Raw genomic sequence first — 25,004 nt, forward strand, 5'->3', positions numbered from 1 at the left:
ATGAAGCTATCGAAGACGTTGTTCAACAGCTTGGAGGGTGATTTTCTCTGAAATTTTGGGGGAGTTGAGTTTTTTCCTTGGCATCGAAGTCACAAGGACAACCCAACACCTTGTGCTTCGACAACGAAAGTTTATAAGGGACTTGTTAGACAAAATAAAAATGAGTGGAGCGAAGCTAGCCCGAACTCCAATGGTTTTGTCCCCTAAACTTACCGGAAATGATGGTAAGCCCCTAGCTGATGCTCAACACTTTAGAAGTGTCGTTGGAGCTCTCCTATACCTTACACACACTCGCCCCGACATAATGTTCAACGTTTATAGGGTTGCACAATATATGCATAACCCTTGTTAAGGGCACTGGACAACCGTTAAACGAATCTTACGCCACCTCAACTTTACTTTATATCATGGCCTTCTTTTTCGAGTCAACTACTCCCCGGGCAAGGTAACAACATTTGTTGATGCTGACTGGGCGAGAAGCGTTGACGATCGTCGATCCATTTCAGGCAACTGCATATTCTTTGGTGATAACTTGGTCTCTTGGAGCTCCAAGAAGCAAAAGACGGTCGCTCAATCAACCACGGAAGCTGAGTTTTGAAGCGTTGCGGATGTAGCTTCTAAAGTCGTATGACTTAAGATACTGCTTGCTGATTTGGGAGAAAAGGTGGAAACAACTCCAACAACCTGGTGTGATAACACCAGTGCAGTGGCAATGAGTGCCAACCCAATCTTCCATGCACGATCAAAACATGTGGAATTGGATTTGTGTTTTGTTCGTGAAAAGGTGGTTGGCAAAGAACTCAATGTCAATTATGTTCCTATTGCTCATCAGGTCGCGGATGGTCTGACCAATCCATTGATCAAGTCTTCGTTTATAACATTTCAACGAAGAATACGTGTTGCAGAATAGACATGAGCTGCAAGGATAATTTGTTATTAGGCTGTTAGCTGAGCTGTCGTTCAGTTATTCTATTATATGTGTAAGCGTCTTCTCTCTATGGACATGTGTCCACCTTCTTTTTTTCTTTAAATATGTTACTGTGTAATCAGTGAAATAGACAAGCATTCATTCATATTTTTCATTCTCTTGTTTATTAAGTTTATAACAATCAGATAAAGGATCTCGAGAAGCAAGTCAAAGAGAAGAAGAACTGGGCTCATCTAAAGGCAATGCAAGCTGCAAGAAAGCTTAATAGTTATCTAACAGAGCTTAAAATGATGAGAATTGAGAGAGAAGAGATGCAGCAGATGAAGAAGGGGAAACACACAATAGAGGACTCAACCATGAAAAGGTTGGGAAGAAAACATATGAGAAAAAAGGGGTAAATTGATATTTTATACTTGAACTATTTTGAGTTTACAAAAATACACATTATTAATAGTTTATCCCTGAAACAAAAGTAACCATTTGTGTATTTGTGTAGTTTATCCTTAAAATAAAATGGGCTAACTATAATCTTAGTCCATGAAATCTCTAAAGTTTTCAAAATTAAAAACTTTTAGAGTTTAATGACCAAAATACAAGAGAAGAAAATAGTATAATCATGAATAGTATAATTTACCTAATTTATAGCAGCAGAAATTAACGTAACTATTAGTAAATGATGGAAAACATTAGTTGAAAGAATTTTTTTTCAAGTTGAAGGGCAATATTAATTTTTTTTTTTGAAAATTCAACACCTCGTGTTTTTTGCCAAATAAAAATTTATCTAAACTTTAAATAATTATGTTGTTTATCCAAAAATAAAAGCGGAACAATCGCCATTGGAGGGTGCATTAGAAGCTCCGAGGGGCTTTTTGGAAGACACTTTCTTAAGCTTTTGCAGAACACACATACAAAAAAAAAAGTAATTCATATTATAGTTATGCATAACAATTACTAAAACTGTCAGTTTTTACCCCCCTAAAAAAAATCCTAAAATCTCCACCATGAACAAAGACAACACCGACAATACCGATCAGCTAATTCGTGTATACGCCGATGGGATCTATGATCTCTTCCACTTTGGCCACGCTCGCTCCCTCGAACAAGCCAAGAAATCGTCTGTTTTCCTTCCTCTCTCTCGCTTAGTCTATGTTTGATCTCAATACTTTTCTGGGTATCTTTTGAAATTCCTGCTATTTAATGGGTTTCTTTCAAAATTTTCATCTCTTATTTCATTTTATTGTGTATATGTATACTTTTTTTCTGGGGTTTATTTCCCTTTCTGATTTAAGGTTAGTCTTAATCTTATTTCACTTGTGACTGCTTCCTTAAATTTATTTATCCGTTATAAAAGTGAATGAATTTTATGAAATTTTAGGTTTCCCAATACGTATCTGCGGTTGGATGTTGCAACGATGAAACAACCCACAAGTACAAGGGAAAAACTGTTATGACCGAAACAGAGCGCTATGAATCCCTTCGCCACTGCAAGTATTACTTCTTTCTATAACTCCTCAAGGTATTCTACCTTATTACTCATTTGAGGTACTGTAACACTCCAATTTAGGGGTTAAATTTAAGAAAATATAAATTGGTAGATTTAATTTGGTATTTTGAAAGAAATATAGGATTAAATTGTAAAGTTCTAAAGTTGGCAGACCGTTTTCAGAAGTGCAGAAAGTTCAGTGGCTAAACCCATGATTTAACCATTTTTTTAATATGTTGAATTATAAATCTGATTCTCGTGCGCAGGCAACAGAAATTTTCCAGATTTCCCTTCTCCAGCAACCCAACTTCCAACTCCGATCTACTCGCCGTCCGACCTCCAAACGACGAGCCGAAACAACCATCGTGTTCGTTGTCAACCGAGGAACAAAACCCCTCAAACCTTTCGTTGTGAATCATCGCCGTTCGTCGTGAATTTCAGTCGAAAGTATCGTCGGTAATAACTCGGTTTTAGTTGGTTTTTCATCGATTCACAACGATCGGGTCATCTGTTTACGACACCTCCCGCACCATCGTGTTCCTTGTGCCGTTCCGAGTCCACCGGTGTTCTCCTTTTTCTCCGACGGCGGCGGCGCGTTGGGAGGTGAACCGGTCAAACTTCTCGATTTGTTGAAATCGAGCTCTCCGCTGTTCAAAATTGTGAACCGAGTTTTGTAAGTATCTCGAAATCGCTCAAAATAATTTTTAGAAATTTTTTCCGGGATTTTATCACTGTTCACGCGCCCCCACGCGCCGCCACTGCGCGTGGGGAAGGGAAAAGTGACCGGTTTGACCGGTTTTGGAACTGTTTTGACCGGTTTGACCGGTCACAACCCGACCGACCCGTTGACCCGACCCGACCCGTTGACCGACTCGTTGACCGTTGACCCGTTGACCGTTGACCGGAGTTGACCACTGTTGACCAAAACTTTGATTGGCTTTGATCGGGCATTAAACGACCTTTGACTTCGACCGAGTATACCTATCCTGACATTTTTCGACGTTCCAAATCCGATTCCGCTGTTCGTTTTTCGAAATTCGAACCCGAAGGCCTCGAAATTGTCAGTCAACCCGTTGACTTTGATTTTGACCAAAAATTCCAAATTTCTGAAAAGTCATATTTTATGCTTTCAACGTCCTGAATCCAAATCCGAAGTCCGTTTCGCCAAATTCGAACTCGGTAAGCCGTCTTTCACTGATTTATCACCCGATTCGATCCGTTTATCGTAATTAAGCTCCGTTTCTGATATAATTTATGTTGATATGTATCTGAGGAATTATTGGAAGTTGAATTGAAGATCAAAGGCGTTCGAATAGAATTTTTATGGTCGATCAGTATTGCACGGAAAATTGAGGTAATACTTTACTACCTCTTTATGCTTTATGGAACATGTTGATATTGGTAAATGCATGAATAAGATAATGTTGGTCACTTTTGTGGAGTTGAATAATTTATTCACTCGATATGAATGTGGTAGAAATTCTGTAACTGAATACGGATCGAATGACTAATATAAGAGATTGAGGAATTGTTAGATTAAATTATAAGTTTGTGATTAGTGATAAAGAAATCAGCCCTGTATCTGCAACTTATAATTTATTTCATCAAAGGTTAAATGTTAAAAGTACTTGGATGAGAAATTGTGAAAATAATCTGGTAGGGTAAAATTACGAAAATACCCTTATGTTGTAAGATGATAAGAATTGTCCCTGGAAGTTGGTTAATAACTCTGAAAAGATATATTGATCTGGTAAAAACTATTGATGTGCATAAGAAATGCTAGTTTTGATTAGGAAATGCGGATAACCGGTTTTTAGTCTTATGAGTGTTTGTGAAGGATACTAGAAGTCTGTTAAGGGAATCATTTCAAGATCAGAGAGTGTTCAAGAAATCAATTAATCATAGGATCTCTAAATTATACTTATTTTCGTTAAGAGCTAATATCAAAATTTTCTGGTTAAGAAATTACGGAAATGCCCTTAAGAGGTAGAATAGTCTGAGTTGACTCTGAATGAGAAAATACTTAGAGGATTCGTACTTAACTCGATTAAGTACGGATTTAATTGTTAAGATCCCGACTTAGTACAAGAAATTCTTGATATTCCGTTTGTAAAGTCTGAGAAGACACTTGACCTGAAAATATTCAAATAATGAGTAAATACTCGAAGAGTAATTTATCGGGGGTATTCTGCTATCAGAATTGTTCGAACGGACTGGAATAGATAATAAATTGGAATTAAATAATAAGATCGGATTGAGGAAAAAGATTGAAATACCGTGGATCTGTAAAATGACCAAAATACCCCTATAATAGAAATGACCCAAGAATATCACCAAGCTCAGGAATGATTGGATATCCTCGAGCTCTGAAATGAATGGAATAAAACTGAACACCAAAAATGACCAAAATACCCTTATGGCCTATACTAAGTAAATGTCTTGGATTAATTAAGGAATCTAAGTAAGCATAGGTATTGGACTATCTTTAAAGGTAATGGAAAACAATTTAAGTGAGTAGATCAACCCTAAAGCTATGTCAATACCTGAATGACATAGATATTACTGGAACATGTGTTCGTCTTCTCAAGTTAGGCTCGATGATAAATTTTGGAAGTATTCAACTCAGCTCTAGATTGTATTCAGTACTAAGAATTGGACGTTTGTTCGACAATCAACCACGAAGACCAAATTGAATGGAATAGAAGTACAACATGTATCCGAAATTCAGGAACGTTTGAATTACTCTGGAAAATCCTGAAGTAACTGGAATAGAGATGACTGCTAAATGAAATAGGTAACTTCAATGACTGAGGATTTAGTAAGTGACTTGGATAAGTCTGGAAACTCTGATGAGTTTACGTAGTGTACAATTACAATGAGTTTGAACAAATTAATCAAGTACGTCAGCATTTCATGATATTGTGGAAGTGTGGAAATGAAATAAAGACATTGGAAGATCTATTCAACGATGATTCCGAAAATGGTCTATGGAAAAGAATTGTGGTATTAAAGAGTAAATACCCTGGAAGAACAATGAATTGACCAATCGACAGGCATTAGTTCTAGAAACTATTCATCTAAGAGTTGTCCGATAATTCGATCAATCGACATATAATATAAATGTCCTGAACCTTCATTTCTTCCTTATCAGCTCAAGTCACATTCTGAATAACTGATGATTCTGTCAGTTATTGAACTCTTTCAATAGTGATTCTGAATTCCGATATTCTATCGGTATACTAAAGATCTGTGTTCCCCTACTTGTTAAGATTATCCAATATCTTTGAATACTATCTGTAAATTCTGGTGTGTTCCATGCTCACATGAATATTTTACCTGATTTTTGATTTGATTTCTGATCTGATACTTGACATGGATTCTGATCTGATATCTGACATGGATTCTGATCTGATACTTGACTTGGATTCTGATCTGTTACTTAACCTGATTTCTGATATGATACTTGACCTGATTTATGTTTTGATTTTTGATATATCCGTTTACGGACGGACATATTTTACTTGGGGGATAATGTTGGAGGAAGTATACCTGGAGGCTCCTCAGCTGTGTGCTCAGGGCCTTATTTACCGGTTCCTCGGCTGTGTGCTCAGGGCCTACTGGACTTGATGGTGGGTGTATGGTTCTGGGGAACCTACACAACTTGGACTTGTTGGATGGGGGTATATATATATATATGTTTTTTTTAAAAAAAGATCTGAAAAGTTACATGATTTTTGGGAACACACTAGAAAACCTATTCTGATCTCCTGAACCTAGACATCCGAAATATTTCTATATGAAATGAATATTATCTGTCACTACTTGCGATATCAATGAACCTCAGCTCAGCCAAAGAAATCTGTAAATATCGGAATCAATAAGGAAAAATACGTTTATCTGTATCTGCATGTTCATCAGCATCATCTGGTAGTTCTGTATTACTGAGCTTTCCAAAGCTCACTCTATTACTCACATTTTCAGGTTAAAAGAATTGTACCAGTGCATCTATTGACTTCAGTAAGGGAGTTCGTACGGCGTTGTTGAAAAGTATGGTACATGTGATTAGGGGGCATGTAATTGTATTTTGATTTATATACGAGTTTGGAAATCTGTTTTATTTTTAAATAGTGAAAACTGATTTTATAAGTTTACATGATCTGATAAAAAGTTTTAAATTTTCCGCTATTTTTACAGTGGGTCGCTTCGGTGGCCCTAATGTGACTTCCTGGATCGGATCGGGCTACCCCCATCGGTCTGGGGGTTACATTTAGTGGTATCAGAGATATGGTTTGAGTCAAAAATTTTCAAGTTAGACCGGCCGGTCGAATGTCAAAATATGTCTGATCAGTACATGCCCCTAGACTGCAATCGTACCTCTCTGAGCCGGAACTCCAGGGCTGAGTCCCTATCTGTATTGAGTAAACCAAAGTTTCTATCTGCTAAGGCTATACTTGTACAAAAAGGAATACCAGTAACATCTGTCTAAACGCTGTAAAGTATCTCATGAGTCATGTGAGAGTTATTCATCTGAGAATTTCTGACTCGACTCCGGAAATGAAATTGAGATATGTTGCTGCTCTACGAGCCTATTCACGTATCCAATGCTGAATTGATTTCACAAGAATAAAGTTGTTCTGATTATTTACTTGGACTGAGGGAGAATTCTGAAGATATTGATTACTCGAGAAAATTTTAAATTCTTTTATTGAAATAAGGAAAAATTTATGATAAGAATGTATGCTCAGCTGGTTAAGGATAAGTGGAGGAATCGTACTTTTATAAAAGCTATTGATAGATTTGAAAGAACTGATGGAAGTTTCATTTATGCAATTATGTAAAATGAATGAATTTCGAGGACGAAATTTTTTTAAGGAGGGGAGAATTGTAACACCCCAATTTAGGGGCTAAATTTAAGAAAATATAAATTGGTGGATTTAATTTGGTATTTTGAAAGAAACATGGGATTAAATTGTAAAGTTCTAAAGTTGGCAGACCGTTTTCAGAAGTGCAGAAAGTTCAGTGGCTAAACCCATGATTTAACCATTTTTTAATATGTTGAATTATAAATCTGATTCTCGTGCGCAGGCAGCAGAAATTTTCCAGATTTCCCTTCTCCAGCAACCCAACTTCCAACTCCGATCTACTCGCCATCCGACCTCCAAACGACGAGCCGAAACAACCATCGTGTTCGTTGTCAACCGAGGAACAAAACCCCTCAAACCTTTCGTTGTGAATCATCGCCGTTCGTCGTGAATTTCAGTCGGAAGTATCGTCGGTAATAACTCGGTTTTAGTTGGTTTTTCATCGATTCACAACGATCGGGTCATCTGTTTACGACACCTCCCGCACCATCGTGTTCCTTGTACCGTTCCGAGTCCACCGGTGTTCTCCTTTTTCTCCGGCGGCGGCGGCGCGTTGGGAGGTGAACCGGTCAAACTTCTCGATTTGTTGAAATCGAGCTCTCCGCCGTTCAAAATTGTGAACCGAGCTTTGTAAGTATCTCGAAATCGCTCAAAATAATTTTTAGAAATTTTTTCCGGGATTTTATCACTGTTCACGCGCCCCCACGCGCCGCCACTGCGCGTGGGGAAGGGAAAAGTGACCGGTTTGACCGGTTTTGGAACTGTTTTGACCGGTTTTGGAACTGTTTTGACCGGTTTGACCGGTCACAACCCGACCCGACCCGTTGACCCGACCCGACCCGTTTACCCGACCCGTTGACCCGACTCGTTGACCGTTGACCCGTTGACCGTTGACCGGAGTTGACCACTATTGACCAAAACTTTGATTGGCTTTGATCGGGCATTAAACGACCTTTGACTTCGACCGAGTATACCTATCCTGACATTTTTCGACGTTCCAAATCCGATTCCGCTGTCCGTTTTTCGAAATTCGAACCCGAAGGCCTCGAAATTGTCAGTCAAACCCGTTGACTTTGATTTTGACCAAAAATTCCAAATTTCTGAAAAGTCATATTTTATGCTTTCAACGTCCTGAATCCAAATCCGAAGTCCGTTTCGCCAAATTCGAACTCGGTAAGCCGTCTTTCACTGATTTATCACCCGATTCGATCCGTTTATCGTAATTAAGCTCCGTTTCTGATATAATTTATGTTGATATGTATCTGAGGAATTATTGGAAGTTGAATTGAAGATCAAAGGCGTTCGAATGGAATTTTTATGGTCGATCAGTATTGCACGGAAAATTGAGGTAATACTTTACTACCTCTTTATGCTTTATGGAACATGTTGATATTGGTAAATGCATGAATAAGATAATGTTGGTCACTTTTGTGGAGTTGAATAATTTATTCACTCGATATGAATGTGGTAGAAATTCTGTAACTGAATACGGATCGAATGACTAATATAAGAGATTGAGGAATTGTTAGATTAAATTATAAGTTTGTGATTAGTGATAAAGAAATCAGCCCTGTATCTGCAACTTATAATTTATTTCATCAAAGGTTAAATGTTAAAAGTACTTGGATGAGAAATTGTGAAAATAATCTGGTAGGGTAAAATTACGAAAATACCCTTATGTTGTAAGATGATAAGAATTGTCCCTGGAAGTTGGTTAATAACTCTGAAAAGATATATTGATCTGGTAAAAACTATTGATGTGCATAAGAAATGCTAGTTTTGATTAGGAAATGCGGATAACCGGTTTTTAGTCTTATGAGTGTTTGTGAAGGATACTAGAAGTCTGTTAAGGGAATCATTTCAAGATCAGAGAGTGTTCAAGAAATCAATTAATCATAGGATCTCTAAATTATACTTATTTTCGTTAAGAGCTAATATCGAAATTTTCTGGTTAAGAAATTACGGAAATGCCCTTAAGAGGTAGAATAGTCTGAGTTGACTCTGAATGAGAAAATACTTAGAGGATTCGTACTTAACTCGATTAAGTACGGATTTAATTGTTAAGATCCCGACTTAGTACAAGAAAATTCTTGATATTCCGTTTGTAAAGTCTGAGAAGACACTTGACCTGAAAATATTCAAATAATGAGTAAATACTCGAAGAGTAATTTATCGAGGGTATTCTGCTATCAGAATTGTTCGAACGGACTGGAATAGATAATAAATTGGAATTAAATAATAAGATCGGATTGAGGAAAAAGATTGAAATACCGTGGATCTGTAAAATGACCAAAATACCCCTATAATAGAAATGACCCAAGAATATCACCAAGCTCAGGAATGATTGGATATCCTCGAGCTCTGAAATGAATGGAATAAAACTGAACACCAAAAATGACCAAAATACCCTTATGGCCTATACTAAGTAAATGTCTTGGATTAATTAAGGAATCTAAGTAAGCATAGGTATTGGACTATCTTTAAAGGTAATGGAAAACAATTTAAGTGAGTAGATCAACCCTAAAGCTATGTCAATACCTGAATGACATAGATATTACTGGAACATGTGTTCGTCTTCTCAAGTTAGGCTCGATGATAAATTTTGGAAGTATTCAACTCAGCTCTAGATTGTATTCAGTACTAAGAATTGGACGTTTGTTCGACAATCAACCACGAAGACCAAATTGAATGGAATAGAAGTACAACATGTATCCGAAATTCAGGAACGTTTGAATTACTCTGGAAAATCCTGAAGTAACTGGAATAGAGATGACTGCTAAATGAAATAGGTAACTTCAATGACTGAGGATTTAGTAAGTGACTTGGATAAGTCTGGAAACTCTGATGAGTTTACGTAGTGTACAATTACAATGAGTTTGAACAAATTAATCAAGTACGTCAGCATTTCATGATATTGTGGAAGTGTGGAAATGAAATAAAGACATTGGAAGATCTATTCAACGATGATTCCGAAAATGGTCTATGGAAAAGAATTGTGGTATTAAAGAGTAAATACCCTGGAAGAACAATGAATTGACCAATCGACAGGCATTAGTTCTAGAAACTATTCATCTAAGAGTTGTCCGATAATTCGATCAATCGACATATAATATAAATGTCCTGAACCTTCATTTCTTCCTTATCAGCTCAAGTCACATTCTGAATAACTGATGATTCTGTCAGTTATTGAACTCTTTCAATAGTGATTCTGAATTCCGATATTCTATCGGTATACTAAAGATCTGTGTTCCCCTACTTGTTAAGATTATCCAATATCTTTGAATACTATCTGTAAATTCTGGTGTGTTCCATGCTCACATGAATATTTTACCTGATTTTTGATTTGATTTCTGATCTGATACTTGACATGGATTCTGATCTGATATCTGACATGGATTCTGATCTGATACTTGACTTGGATTCTGATCTGTTACTTAACCTGATTTCTGATATGATACTTGACCTGATTTATGTTTTGATTTTTGATATATCCGTTTACGGACGGACATATTTACTTGGGGGATAATGTTGGAGGAAGTATACCTGGAGGCTCCTCAGCTGTGTGCTCAGGGCCTTATTTACCGGTTCCTCGGCTGTGTGCTCAGGGCCTACTGGACTTGATGGTGGGTGTATGGTTCTGGGGAACCTACACAACTTGGACTTGTTGGATGGGGGTATATATATATATGTTTTTTTTAAAAAAAGATCTGAAAAGTTACATGATTTTTGGGAACACACTAGAAAACCTATTCTGATCTCCTGAACCTAGACATCCGAAATATTTCTATCTGAAATGAATATTATCTGTCACTACTTGCGATATCAATGAACCTCAGCTCAGCCAAAGAAATCTGTAAATATCGGAATCAATAAGGAAAAATACGTTTATCTGTATCTGCATGTTCATCAGCATCATCTGGTAGTTCTGTATTACTGAGCTTTCCAAAGCTCACTCTATTACTCACATTTTCAGGTTAAAAGAATTGTACCAGTGCATCTATTAACTTCAGTAAGGGAGTTCGTACGGCGTTGTTGAAAAGTATGGTACATGTGATTAGGGGGCATGTAATTGTATTTTGATTTATATACGAGTTTGGAAATCTGTTTTATTTTTAAATAGTGAAAACTGATTTTATAAGTTTACATGATCTGATAAAAAGTTTTAAATTTTCCGCTATTTTTACAGTGGGTCGCTTCGGTGGCCCTAATGTGACTTCCTGGATCGGATCGGGCTACCCCCATCGGTCTGGGGGTTACATTTAGTGGTATCAGAGATATGGTTTGAGTCAAAAATTTTCAAGTTAGACCGGCCGGTCGAATGTCAAAATATGTCTGATCAGTACATGCCCCTAGACTGCAATCGTACCTCTCTGAGCCGGAACTCCAGGGCTGAGTCCCTATCTGTATTGAGTAAACCAAAGTTTCTATCTGCTAAGGCTATACTTGTACAAAAAGGAATACCAGTAACATCTGTCTAAACGCTGTAAAGTATCTCATGAGTCATGTGAGAGTTATTCATCTGAGAATTTCTGACTCGACTCCGGAAATGAAATTGAGATATGTTGCTGCTCTACGAGCCTATTCACGTATCCAATGCTGAATTGATTTCACAAGAATAAAGTTGTTCTGATTATTTACTTGGACTGAGGGAGAATTCTGAAGATATTGATTACTCGAGAAAATTTTAAATTCTTTTATTGAAATAAGGAAAAATTTATGATAAGAATGTATGCTCAGCTGGTTAAGGATAAGTGGAGGAATCGTACTTTTATAAAAGCTATTGATAGATTTGAAAGAACTGATGGAAGTTTCATTTATGCAATTATGTAAAATGAATGAATTTCGAGGACGAAATTTTTTTAAGGAGGGGAGAATTGTAACACCCCAATTTAGGGGCTAAATTTAAGAAAATATAAATTGGTGGATTTAATTTGGTATTTTGAAAGAAACATGGGATTAAATTGTAAAGTTCTAAAGTTGGCAGACCGTTTTCAGAAGTGCAGAAAGTTCAGTGGCTAAACCCATGATTTAACCATTTTTTAATATGTTGAATTATAAATCTGATTCTCGTGCGCAGGCAGCAGAAATTTTCCAGATTTCCCTTCTCCAGCAACCCAACTTCCAACTCCGATCTACTCGCCATCCGACCTCCAAACGACGAGCCGAAACAACCATCGTGTTCGTTGTCAACCGAGGAACAAAACCCCTCAAACCTTTCGTTGTGAATCATCGCCGTTCGTCGTGAATTTCAGTCGGAAGTATCGTCGGTAATAACTCGGTTTTAGTTGGTTTTTCATCGATTCACAACGATCGGGTCATCTGTTTACGACACCTCCCGCACCATCGTGTTCCTTGTACCGTTCCGAGTCCACCGGTGTTCTCCTTTTTCTCCGGCGGCGGCGGCGCGTTGGGAGGTGAACCGGTCAAACTTCTCGATTTGTTGAAATCGAGCTCTCCGCCGTTCAAAATTGTGAACCGAGCTTTGTAAGTATCTCGAAATCGCTCAAAATAATTTTTAGAAATTTTTTCCGGGATTTTATCACTGTTCACGCGCCCCCACGCGCCGCCACTGCGCGTGGGGAAGGGAAAAGTGACCGGTTTGACCGGTTTTGGAACTGTTTTGACCGGTTTTGGAACTGTTTTGACCGGTTTGACCGGTCACAACCCGACCCGACCCGTTGACCCGACCCGACCCGTTTACCCGACCCGTTGACCCGACTCGTTGACCGTTGACCCGTTGACCGTTGACCGGAGTTGACCACTATTGACCAAAACTTTGATTGGCTTTGATCGGGCATTAAACGACCTTTGACTTCGACCGAGTATACCTATCCTGACATTTTTCGACGTTCCAAATCCGATTCCGCTGTCCGTTTTTCGAAATTCGAACCCGAAGGCCTCGAAATTGTCAGTCAAACCCGTTGACTTTGATTTTGACCAAAAATTCCAAATTTCTGAAAAGTCATATTTTATGCTTTCAACGTCCTGAATCCAAATCCGAAGTCCGTTTCGCCAAATTCGAACTCGGTAAGCCGTCTTTCACTGATTTATCACCCGATTCGATCCGTTTATCGTAATTAAGCTCCGTTTCTGATATAATTTATGTTGATATGTATCTGAGGAATTATTGGAAGTTGAATTGAAGATCAAAGGCGTTCGAATGGAATTTTTATGGTCGATCAGTATTGCACGGAAAATTGAGGTAATACTTTACTACCTCTTTATGCTTTATGGAACATGTTGATATTGGTAAATGCATGAATAAGATAATGTTGGTCACTTTTGTGGAGTTGAATAATTTATTCACTCGATATGAATGTGGTAGAAATTCTGTAACTGAATACGGATCGAATGACTAATATAAGATTGAGGAATTGTTAGATTAAATTATAAGTTTGTGATTAGTGATAAAGAAATCAGCCCTGTATCTGCAACTTATAATTTATTTCATCAAAGGTTAAATGTTAAAAGTACTTGGATGAGAAATTGTGAAAATAATCTGGTAGGGTAAAATTACGAAAATACCCTTATGTTGTAAGATGATAAGAATTGTCCCTGGAAGTTGGTTAATAACTCTGAAAAGATATATTGATCTGGTAAAAACTATTGATGTGCATAAGAAATGCTAGTTTTGATTAGGAAATGCGGATAACCGGTTTTTAGTCTTATGAGTGTTTGTGAAGGATACTAGAAGTCTGTTAAGGGAATCATTTCAAGATCAGAGAGTGTTCAAGAAATCAATTAATCATAGGATCTCTAAATTATACTTATTTTCGTTAAGAGCTAATATCGAAATTTTCTGGTTAAGAAATTACGGAAATGCCCTTAAGAGGTAGAATAGTCTGAGTTGACTCTGAATGAGAAAATACTTAGAGGATTCGTACTTAACTCGATTAAGTACGGATTTAATTGTTAAGATCCCGACTTAGTACAAGAAAATTCTTGATATTCCGTTTGTAAAGTCTGAGAAGACACTTGACCTGAAAATATTCAAATAATGAGTAAATACTCGAAGAGTAATTTATCGGGGGTATTCTGCTATCAGAATTGTTCGAACGGACTGGAATAGATAATAAATTGGAATTAAATAATAAGATCGGATTGAGGAAAAAGATTGAAATACCGTGGATCTGTAAAATGACCAAAATACCCCTATAATAGAAATGACCCAAGAATATCACCAAGCTCAGGAATGATTGGATATCCTCGAGCTCTGAAATGAATGGAATAAAACTGAACACCAAAAATGACCAAAATACCCTTATGGCCTATACTAAGTAAATGTCTTGGATTAATTAAGGAATCTAAGTAAGCATAGGTATTGGACTATCTTTAAAGGTAATGGAAAACAATTTAAGTGAGTAGATCAACCCTAAAGCTATGTCAATACCTGAATGACATAGATATTACTGGAACATGTGTTCGTCCTCTCAAGTTAGGCTCGATGATAAATTTTGGAAGTATTCAACTCAGCTCTAGATTGTATTCAGTACTAAGAATTGGACGTTTGTTCGACAATCAACCACGAAGACCAAATTGAATGGAATAGAAGTACAACATGTATCCGAAATTCAGGAACGTTTGAATTACTCTGGAAAATCCTGAAGTAACTGGAATAGAGATGACTGCTAAATGAAATAGGTAACTTCAATGACTGAGGATTTAGTAAGTGACTTGGATAAGTCTGGAAACTCTGATGAGTTTACGTAGTGTACAATTACAATGAGTTTGAACAAATTAATCAAGTACGTCAGCATTTCATGATATTGTGGAAGTGTGGAAATGAAATAAAGACATTGGAAGATCTATTCAACGATGATTCCGAAAATGGTCTATGGAAAAGAATTGTGGTATTAAAGAGTAAATACCCTGGAAGAACAATGAATTGACCAATCGACAGGCATTAGTTCTAGAAACTATTCATCTAAGAGTTGTCCGATAATTCGATCAATCGACATATAATATAAATGTCCTGAACCTTCATTTCTTCCTTATCAGCTCAAGTCACATTCTGAATAACTGATGATTCTGTCAGTTATTGAACTCTTTCAATAGTGATTCTGAATTCCGATATTCTATCGGTATACTAAAGATCTGTGTTCCCCTACTTGTTAAGATTATCCAATATCTTTGAATACTATCTGTAAATTCTGGTGTGTTCCATACTCACATGAATATTTTACCTGATTTTTGATTTGATTTCTGATCTGATACTTGACATGGATTCTGATCTGATATCTGACATGGATTCTGATCTGATACTTGACTTGGATTCTGATCTGTTACTTAACCTGATTTCTGATATGATACTTGACCTGATTTATGTTTTGATTTTTGATATATCCGTTTACGGACGGACATATTTTACTTGGGGGATAATGTTGGAGGAAGTATACCTGGAGGCTCCTCAACTGTGTGCTCAGGGCCTTATTTACCGGTTCCTCGGCTGTGTGCTCAGGGCCTACTGGACTTGATGGTGGGTGTATGGTTCTGGGGAACCTACACAACTTGGACTTGTTGGATGGGGGTATATATATATATATATATATATATATATATATATATATATATATATATATATATATATATATATATATATATATGTTTTTTTAGAAAAGATCTGAAAAGTTACATGATTTTTGGGAACACACTAGAAAACCTATTCTGATCTCCTGAACCTAGACATCCGAAATATTTCTATCTGAAATGAATATTATCTGTCATTACTTGCGATATCAATGAACCTCAGCTCAGCCAAAGAAATCTGTAAATATCGGAATCAATAAGGAAAAATATGTTTATCTGTATCTGCATGTTCATCAGCATCATCTGGTAGTTCTGTATTACTGAGCTTTCCAAAGCTCACTCTATTACTCACATTTTCAGGTTAAAAGAATTGTACCAGTGCATCTATTGACTTCAGTAAGGGAGTTCGTACGGCGTTGTTGCAAAGTATGGTACATGTGATTAGGGGGCATGTAATTGTATTTTGATTTATATACGAGTTTGGAAATCTGTTTTATTTTTAAATAGTGAAAACTGATTTTATAAGTTTACATGATCTGATAAAAAGTTTTAAATTTTCCGCTATTTTTACAGTGGGTCGCTTCGGTGGCCCTAATGTGACTTCCCGGATCGGATCGGGCTACCCCCATCGGTCTGGGGGTTACAGGTACAGTCTGCCTGAGCTTTGCGTTTGTTTGTTACAAGCAACATGTACCTTTGGATGCAAGAGAAATAGAAAATTTGAAGAATTAACAACTAAAATTGTAATTTTTTTAGAGTAAATTACATGCTTAGTACCTAAACTATCAGTTTTGATTCGTTTTAGTGCCTAAATTTTTTTTAAAATCATTCATAAAGTTTAATTTTTATTTCATATTAGTATTCTTGTTCAAAATTTAACATTAATTTTTGAAAAAATTGAAAGTTTATGTACTATGACGACAAAATTGATAGTTTAGGTATTAAAGTTTTAAATTTTTAACTGTGGGTACTAAAATTAAATAAAAACTAAATATTAGATATTATTTTGAAAAAATTAAAACTTTAAGGTACTAAAACAAACTAAAACTGATAGTTTAGTCATTAAATGTGTAATTTACCTTTTTTTTAAGATATTGGATGGGCCAGTCAATGTGTTTTTCAAAGTAAAAAGCAAGTGGCAGAAGCGGTTGCCTCATTTTTTACGAGATATTTTATATTTAATATATAAATTTGTTTCAGTCATATATATATATATATATATATATATAATTTTTTATTAATTTCTATCAGTATCAGCACCTTCATTTAAGGACTTTGTTATTAATTTCTTACAGGTGGGTTGATGAAGTCATTCCTGATGCCCCTTGGGTGATCGATCAAGAATTTATTGATAAACACAAAATTGACTATGTTGCTCATGATTCGCTTCCGTAAGGATCGGCAATTCTTTCTTTGAGACTAAGTCATTCATGTCAAATGTCTCAATGTTTCGAAAATAAATGTTTAAATAGTAAATTGCTGTATATTTGTTTATTTTCTTATTTCTTTCTAGTCTTTGGTCCTGTTAAACTCTAGTTTCTCATAAATATACAAATACCTGAAATTTATCTATTCTTGTAGTCTTTATACTTTTTCATAAATCTTTTACAGCTATGCGGATGCCAGTGGAGCTGCAAATGACATGTATGAGTTTGTGAGTTTATTGACGTGACTCTTTGCACTTATTACTTTGGTGCTCTTTTTGAACTTTGTGTTGTATTATTAAGCAAGCTCTTGTTCTCAGGTGAAAGCTGCCGGGAAGTTCAAGGAAACAAAACGAACTGAAGGGATTTCTACATCAGATATTATAATGAGAATTGTTAAAGACTATAACCAGTATGTATTACGTAACCTAGACCGAGGCTATTCGAGGAAAGAGCTTGGAGTCAGCTTTGTAAAGGTGAGATCTCTTTATTGAATCTCTTGGTTTCGCTAATAATGTTTCTCTATTGAAATTTCCATTAATTTCAACAGGAAAAAAGATTGAGAGTGAACATGAGATTGAAGATACTGCGTGAAAAAGTAAAGGAGCAACAAGAAAAAGTGGGTGAAAAGGTATGCCCACTGTCATACCTTGATATCTAGTTTAATTAATTTTCACTCTTTTGTTGTATATCTAGTAGCAAACAATTATATTGGTTCTAGTTTTGTCAACTTCACATTGATATTATCGTCTAGAGTTTGAATCTGTGCATGTCTAATATATTTTCATATGATGAAGTCTACACTCCATAATTCATTCCAGTGAAACATTTTGGTTTACGGTAGTATAATCCATACCGTCCTTTTATATGTTGTTCTCCTTGAAACTTCAGTATTGACTGAATTGCCTCAATGGCAAGCAAGCTAATATTCATTACCTGGCTTTTCTTCTGTCTTTAAAATCCATTTGTGCATGTTTATGTTGACTCGAACAGCCCTGCAACTCTTCGGTATTTGGTAAATATCTGCACAATGTTCCCCCTCGTCATCACATCTTCATGCTTCTCAAGTAGTCGGCCCCTTATATGTAAATAGTTAATTAACCCACACACACTTACATTTGTAGTAACAAACATCCAAAAAAAAGTCATTTACCTTGGGGAAAATGCGTCTAAAAGCCAACTTTAGAATTGTTAAAATCCGGTTGCCAGGTTGGTCCAATGTTTGGCAGTGTTGAAAATCTAAAGGTAGATTGCTAAATTCTAAATCATGCTGGCTGGAAAAGGCGGACTTGTCTGTCTGGTTAAAGAACATAGCTGTAACATCCACTATATTAGGGGACTATTGCCTTTAGATTAAAGTATAAGACATTAATACAGGGTTATGTTCTGTAGATTGAAGTATATTCACTTTCATTGCTTGATCAAATTGGTCTACATTTAATTCCATGTATTTTTGCCTGGTCTGTTCAAGCCAATGTGTTTCATAAGCACCCAAAATAAGAAATATATTTCATCAAGGGAATTTTGTGTTGGGAATTAAACTTTGCATACCTCCATCCCCTGGATTTCAGCAGAAAGGATCACTAAAGTTATGGAATATGAGATTAACTTTTTCTAGCAACAATATTATACTACAGTTTTCTGAGTTTGAGACAGTTAATCACCTTTATATTTGTTTATTTTGTGTGTATAAATGTTTATATTTATGCATCAGATTCATATATTTTTTATTTTATTTTGTGTATATGTGTGTATGCATGTGTTATGTACTTGCACAGGTGGCCACATACCAGTTGCCTGGATCTGGAATATTTTTCTTTTGTACATCCTTTTTTCTGTTATTTATAACTTATAAGTCCCTAACCTTATCATAATATGAATGTGATTTAGTAGTTCACTAATCTTACCCGTCAATACTTGCAGATACAAATCGCAGCTATGCATCGTAATGAGTGGGTGGAAAATGCTGACCGTTGGGTTGCTGGATTTCTTGAGATGTTTGAAGAAGGTTGCCACAAAATGGTGAGCAAATCTAATAACCTATGCATATAGAAATGACAATCGGATGCATATAAAAATTTCAGGAATGTAATTAACAATGATGTTATCTCACTTGAGAACTTTGGGTGCTCCTCAGGGCACTGCAATCAGGGATAGAATCCAGGAGCGATTGAGGGGGCAGCTGTCCAGGGATTCTACTTTTCTGTTGCAAAATGGCAAGAGTGATGAAGATGAAGAATATTATTACGACGATGATGACTCCAATGATGATGATGATAATGAAGAATATTACGATGATGAAGAATATTACGATGATGAAGAATGTTATGATGAGAAAAATGCAAAAGGAAAGAAATAAATTTGCTTCTCCACACTCGGAGGTTCCGGTTTACCGCGTATGGGGTACTGTAAAGTGCTACATGGTAGATGTCCAATGTGTCATGTGGATTCTATAAAGCTAGAATTGAGGCAGACTTAGAGTAAGTATTTCTTCCGTTAGTTGTTTATCCATGTCTATGTTCAGGCAAAATACTTGTCCCCAAAATCAGACATGAATATGTTGTTTCCACTGGTGATTCTGTTTGCTAAAACCGCCTTCTTTTTCATTTTAGATTGGTACGATAGAAGGTTTTGTGCTAGTTTTCATTACAGCTATATAGGATATGTAAGAATATTCTTTTTTCTTCTCTTTTGGGGGAGGTTCGAGGGGGTTAAATCTAGATTTTTTATTCATTCAGAGGTTAATATGTTTCCTTCACAGGCTCATCTTTAATGTATTTGATTTCAAGTGTTCTTTGATAAGTTGGGAAATGAAAATTTAAGCGTTCATGGGTTTTTATTATGAGGATTATTTATTTTGTTTTGGTAATCTTGTTAATATAATAACATTAGGTGGATATTATATGTTGATTTTTTTTAAATGAAATGATTTATTTCACATATAATTAAGAAAAGGTACACTACATAAACCATCTAGTTAAGGGTCATTTTTCATTATTGTCGTCCGATTATGAAAATTTATGAAAGGGCCAATTTTCATTATTTTCGTCCAATTATGAAAATTAAATCATGGTCTATTGATAAGGAAGATATTGTTTCAATTTTAATTAATATTTGATCTCGAATTCAATCTAAAGAATTTTAATTTAAGATTTTTTAATATTTTAATCATTTTAATAATATGATACTCATAATATTCAAGTGACATCGGATCAAAATGATTAAAAAAATACCAATGCAAAAGAATTAAATCATAATATTTTCATTATTTTCGTCCAATTATGAAAATTAAATCATGGTCTATTGATAAGGAAGATATTGTTTCAATTTTAATTAATATTAGATCTCGAATTCAATCTAAAGAATTTTAATTTAAGATTTTTTAATATTTTAATCATTTTAATAATATGATACTCGTAATATGATCTCGAATGTATGATCCAAGTAAGAAAAATCATCTATGTATATCTTGTTCAAGTGTTATAGAAGCGCTTTAGAGTCCATCCTATAATTCCACTATCATACAACCAATGCAATTGTACAAACGAAATGAATATTTAGTGAATCCCGATACAAAAGTACATACTTGTACATCTAAAATACCATGGCTCAATCAGTTCATCATTCATCAAAGGACTTTGGTCATACTCTGAAAATGAAGAGGCGTAGATTTGAAGGTGGAAACTTGCGACCTGCAAATGTTGAAGACGGGATTGTGAGAAAATAGTAGAAATAATAAACCCTGTAAGTACAATTTAAGGGTCTATTGATAAAAGTGCTATGATCACTAGTTTTTTCTGATGTCACGAAATTTGGATTTAAAATCTAACTTCCACACCCACATCATATTTTAAGTCCCAATTTAGTCCAATCTGAACCATAGTGCTTTATCCTATCCCAACCATAAGCCCTAAAAATCCTTATATTTAATTAGTTTAAACCACTATGAACCAATGTTGACAGGTTTCATACATTGTACATGAAAGTATATATGGAAACTTCTTTATCAGATACATTATCTAGCTGGCATATCAAGTTGTTCTTATAGTGGTGGAGTCTTAAGGAAAGAGAAGTTTTGCCTGTTACAAACCTGAACAATGAACATGATGCTCCTTTCATGATTCGACCAGATTAAATCTAAACCAACTCGCTCTCCAATGCACAAGCTACATACCAAATACCATGACAAGGGATACTGCTAGCAAGCAGGTGGCAACCTACTCGAACCAGCCTCTAATACCATGCTCCAGAAATCTTAAGCCCGAATCAATAAAGCTCCGAATCTTTAAACAGGACAGAGAATCCCACAATGTGTAATCTAGAGGAAAAACATGTTCATCTCCCATTTGTAGTCTCGAGGTTTCATCAGTGTCCATGAGTTATGTTCCTCTTCAGTAATCAAATTCAGAAATCCCAAGTAGACAAGAACTCTGAAAGGATTTGTAGTAATCAACATCTTTTCCACTCTCTGCGCAGTCCTAACAATTCATATAACTTATCAGATTGGGGGTGTTCTTGATGTTTTGAAGTAAAATAGTTCACACAACCAGCCACCTCAATCCAACTACATCCAACATCCTTCCTCATACCCTCCATTGCTTTTCTCACTCTATCAACATTTTCCCAGTTTCCTTCCTCTGCAAAAATATTTGAGAGCAAAACATGATATCCTGTTGTATTGTTTCCCACGTCCATTTGAAGCAGCCTCTTGGCCACAACTTCACTCAGGTCAGTTTTTTTATGAAGCCTGCAAGCTGCAAGAAGTGATCCCCAAATCTCCAAGGAATTACCCTTTTCACCTAATTGCTCAACAAACTCATAGGCTTCCTCCACCCTCCCAACCTTCCCTAGCATGTCAGCAACACAGCAATAGTGTTCCACAGAGGGCTGGATGTTAAACTCTCTCTCCATTGAATTAAATATATGAAGGCCCTTGTCAACCAACCCAGCATAGCCACAAGCTGATAAGACCGCAACAAAGGTAATGGCATCGGGCTTAATGTTGGAAGCTTGCATTGAGTGAAACAAAGAGAGAGCTTTCTCACCTATCCCATGCTGACCATAACCCAATATCATTGTGGAGTATGTGGCAGAATTCTTCTGGGGGATATTCGAAAACATATTTTCAGCAAGTTTGAGGGCACCGGATTTTGAATACATGTCAACTAAAGCTGTTCCCACAAAGACATTTACGTCCAACAAATTCCGAATGGAAAATCCATGAAGTTGCTTACCTAAATCTAAATTCCCCATCACACTACATGCTGGGAGAATTGATGCCAATGTCACAGCATTGGGCATTCCATTTTGCTGAAGCATTTGACTGAAGACAACAATAGCCTCTTCAATAAGGCCATTCTGAGCAAGACCAGCAATCATAGCATTCCACGTGGCCTGATCTCTATTGCCAGAATTGCTTTTTCCAAAAAGTAGTATTGAATTCCTAATCAAACCAGATTTAGCATACATGTCTATAATATAACTATCCATCCCCTGAAATTGAATGCCATGTCTAAGAAGATAAGCATGGGTCTGTTTTCCAATTTCCTGGTTTCTAAGATTTGATGCCGCTGAAAGTATGGCAGTTACAGTCACAGAATCAACTAAGAAACCTTGCTTTTGCATCTCATATACGAGCAACAACCCTTCATCATCCAACCCATTCTGTACAAAAGCAGAAACCATAGTATTCCAAGAAATGACATCTCTTTCAGTCATCTTATCGAAAACTTCAAATGATGTGTGAATTGAACCACACCTGGAATACATAACAAGTATTGCATTGGCCACAATAACTGATAATTTGTGTACATTCTTAATTATATAGGCATGTAGTTGCTGTGCCAAATCCAATCGCTGCAACTGTGAAACAGCAATTACTGCTGAGAGATAAGTGACATCATCAAAGCCAGTTTCTGATTCCATAGCTTTAAAAAAAAGCTTAATTCCTTCAACCTGACAATTATTTTGAAGATACCCTCCAATCATAGTGTTCCAAATCTCAATATTTCTCTGCAAGCAGTTGTCAAATATTTTCCTAGCAAAATCAAGGCAACCAAGCTCTGCAAACATGGAAATCGACGAACTAACAACAAAAGGGTCATCAACACATTCACCACCCAACTTGAGAAGCATCCCATACAGAACTTCGGCATTATTACAGTCCTCTAAACCGGATATAGCTGGGAAAACATTAACAAAACTAACTGCACTTTGTTTTATCCCTGTTTTCATCATATTCCTAAACAACTTAACTGCTTCCAGATATCTCTCTGTCTTTACATACCACGAAATCATAGTATTCCAAGCCACCACATCTCTCTTACGCATCACATTAAATGCTTTACATACCAAATCATTTTCCAAATAATAGAAGCCTTTACTATAATCACCCATTTCCTTACTGTCCATAGAACTCAAACAAGTAGCATAAAAATTCAACAAAGCATTATAGACGATCCTACTTGGGTATGTTAAACCCCGAATGAAATGGCAATGCACGGCTTTACCTATGCGAAAGTTCTGCAACAGAGCACAAGCTTTGAGAACAGAGGAGTAAGTATAAGGGTCGCATTTGGTGAGAGAGGAGGAATTCTTCATGTAGGAATAGAATAAAAGGGCCTCACGGGGAATGTTGTTGCAAATGTAACCAATGATGATGGTGTTCCAAAGAACTGTTGTTGGTTGGGGAATTGTGTCGAAGAGCTGGCGGGCAAGGTGGGGTTGGCCTTGTTGGCATATTCTGCTAAGGCGGGAACGGATGGTGGGAGTTTTGAGAGTTGGATTGGGGGGTGGGGAGGAGATGATGGTGGGTGGAGAACGGGAAGGGTTGTTTTTGGCGGTGCTGACTGTGGTTGATGTCAGGGAGAGTGGCAGAGGGAGAGCCGAGGAGGCCATGAATGATGGATAAGATGATTTGTTTAGCTTGCTTGTGCTTTCTCTATCATATTTATATGCTTGGTTGGCAGTTAGAATTGCGTAAGTTTGCCTCAATCCACATATCTTTTTGCCATTCTTTCAGCTTCCCCCCCCCCCCTTTCTTTTTTTTTGACATAATGCTAAAACTAACTCCAATATTTATTAAAATTATTATTTTTAAATATTTTATTTTTTTATTAAAATATTTTTATGAATAAAAGTTATTAGTTAATTAGCGATCAACATATGATACTGATTTGGTAATTTTATATGTGTGCAATTACTAATATGACACCTATTACGTTATTATTTTATATGACATGACATGTGCTACATAATATTAAAATGAAAAATTATGTATTATTTTAAAATAAAAAAATAATTAGTTGATAAAATAAAACAAAAATATAGTTAAAATATTAAACATATAATTTGTCCTCAAATAAGTTATACATTTTTTATATATTTTGTGGAAAATGATTTTTTATTCTTTTTAAAATTATTACTAAATAATATTAAAATCAAATTATAATTGAAAATCAAATGAAATATTATCTATTAATTTTCTTGTGTCGTGTCATTTTTCAACAACAATTACTTATAATTAATGACACAATATCCATATTAATAATGCACCTACCCACAAACACAACTGCTTGAACCTAATATTTTTAAAATTTACGATATTTCAACTATTAAAGTCATTTAATAAATCGAGTTAAATTTATAATTAAATTTTAACCTAAAATTATATTAAAATGTATAAAAATATTACATTAATCTACATTATAAAAATATTTTTGTCATGGATTTTAAAATACTAGATATTCCTATACTATTTCAAATTTTAAACATATAACTCT

General features: G+C 35.9%; 1 protein-coding gene and 1 pseudogene across 1 annotated transcript; one reads left to right on the top strand and one right to left on the bottom strand.

Annotated features, from left to right (window-relative positions):
• The first annotated feature begins 1,905 nt into the window (after positions 1 to 1,905).
• Positions 1,906 to 20,006, top strand: LOC120119859 (annotated as a pseudogene).
• Positions 20,007 to 20,770: 764 nt separating this feature from the next.
• LOC120119711 (pentatricopeptide repeat-containing protein At3g22150, chloroplastic-like) lies at positions 20,771 to 24,141 on the bottom strand. Its single transcript, XM_039139524.1, has 2 exons — positions 21,314 to 24,141; positions 20,771 to 20,915 (listed from the first exon to the last, which is right to left on the bottom strand). Exon 1 carries the CDS (start codon positions 24,118 to 24,120, stop codon positions 21,673 to 21,675), a length of 2,448 nt encoding a protein of 815 aa, XP_038995455.1. The 5' UTR covers positions 24,121 to 24,141; the 3' UTR covers positions 20,771 to 20,915; positions 21,314 to 21,672.
• Positions 24,142 to 25,004: the final 863 nt, after the last annotated feature.

The sequence above is a fragment of the Hibiscus syriacus genome, unplaced genomic scaffold, assembly GCF_006381635.1.
Source record: "Hibiscus syriacus cultivar Baekdansim isolate YM2019G1 unplaced genomic scaffold, ASM638163v2 tig00110332_pilon, whole genome shotgun sequence".
Classification (NCBI taxonomy): domain Eukaryota; kingdom Viridiplantae; phylum Streptophyta; class Magnoliopsida; order Malvales; family Malvaceae; genus Hibiscus; species Hibiscus syriacus.

Coding starts and splice junctions, on each gene's coding strand:
- LOC120119711 (XM_039139524.1), bottom strand. CDS start 24,120: ATGGCCTCCTCGGCTCTCCCTCTGCCACTCTCCCTGACATCAACCACA.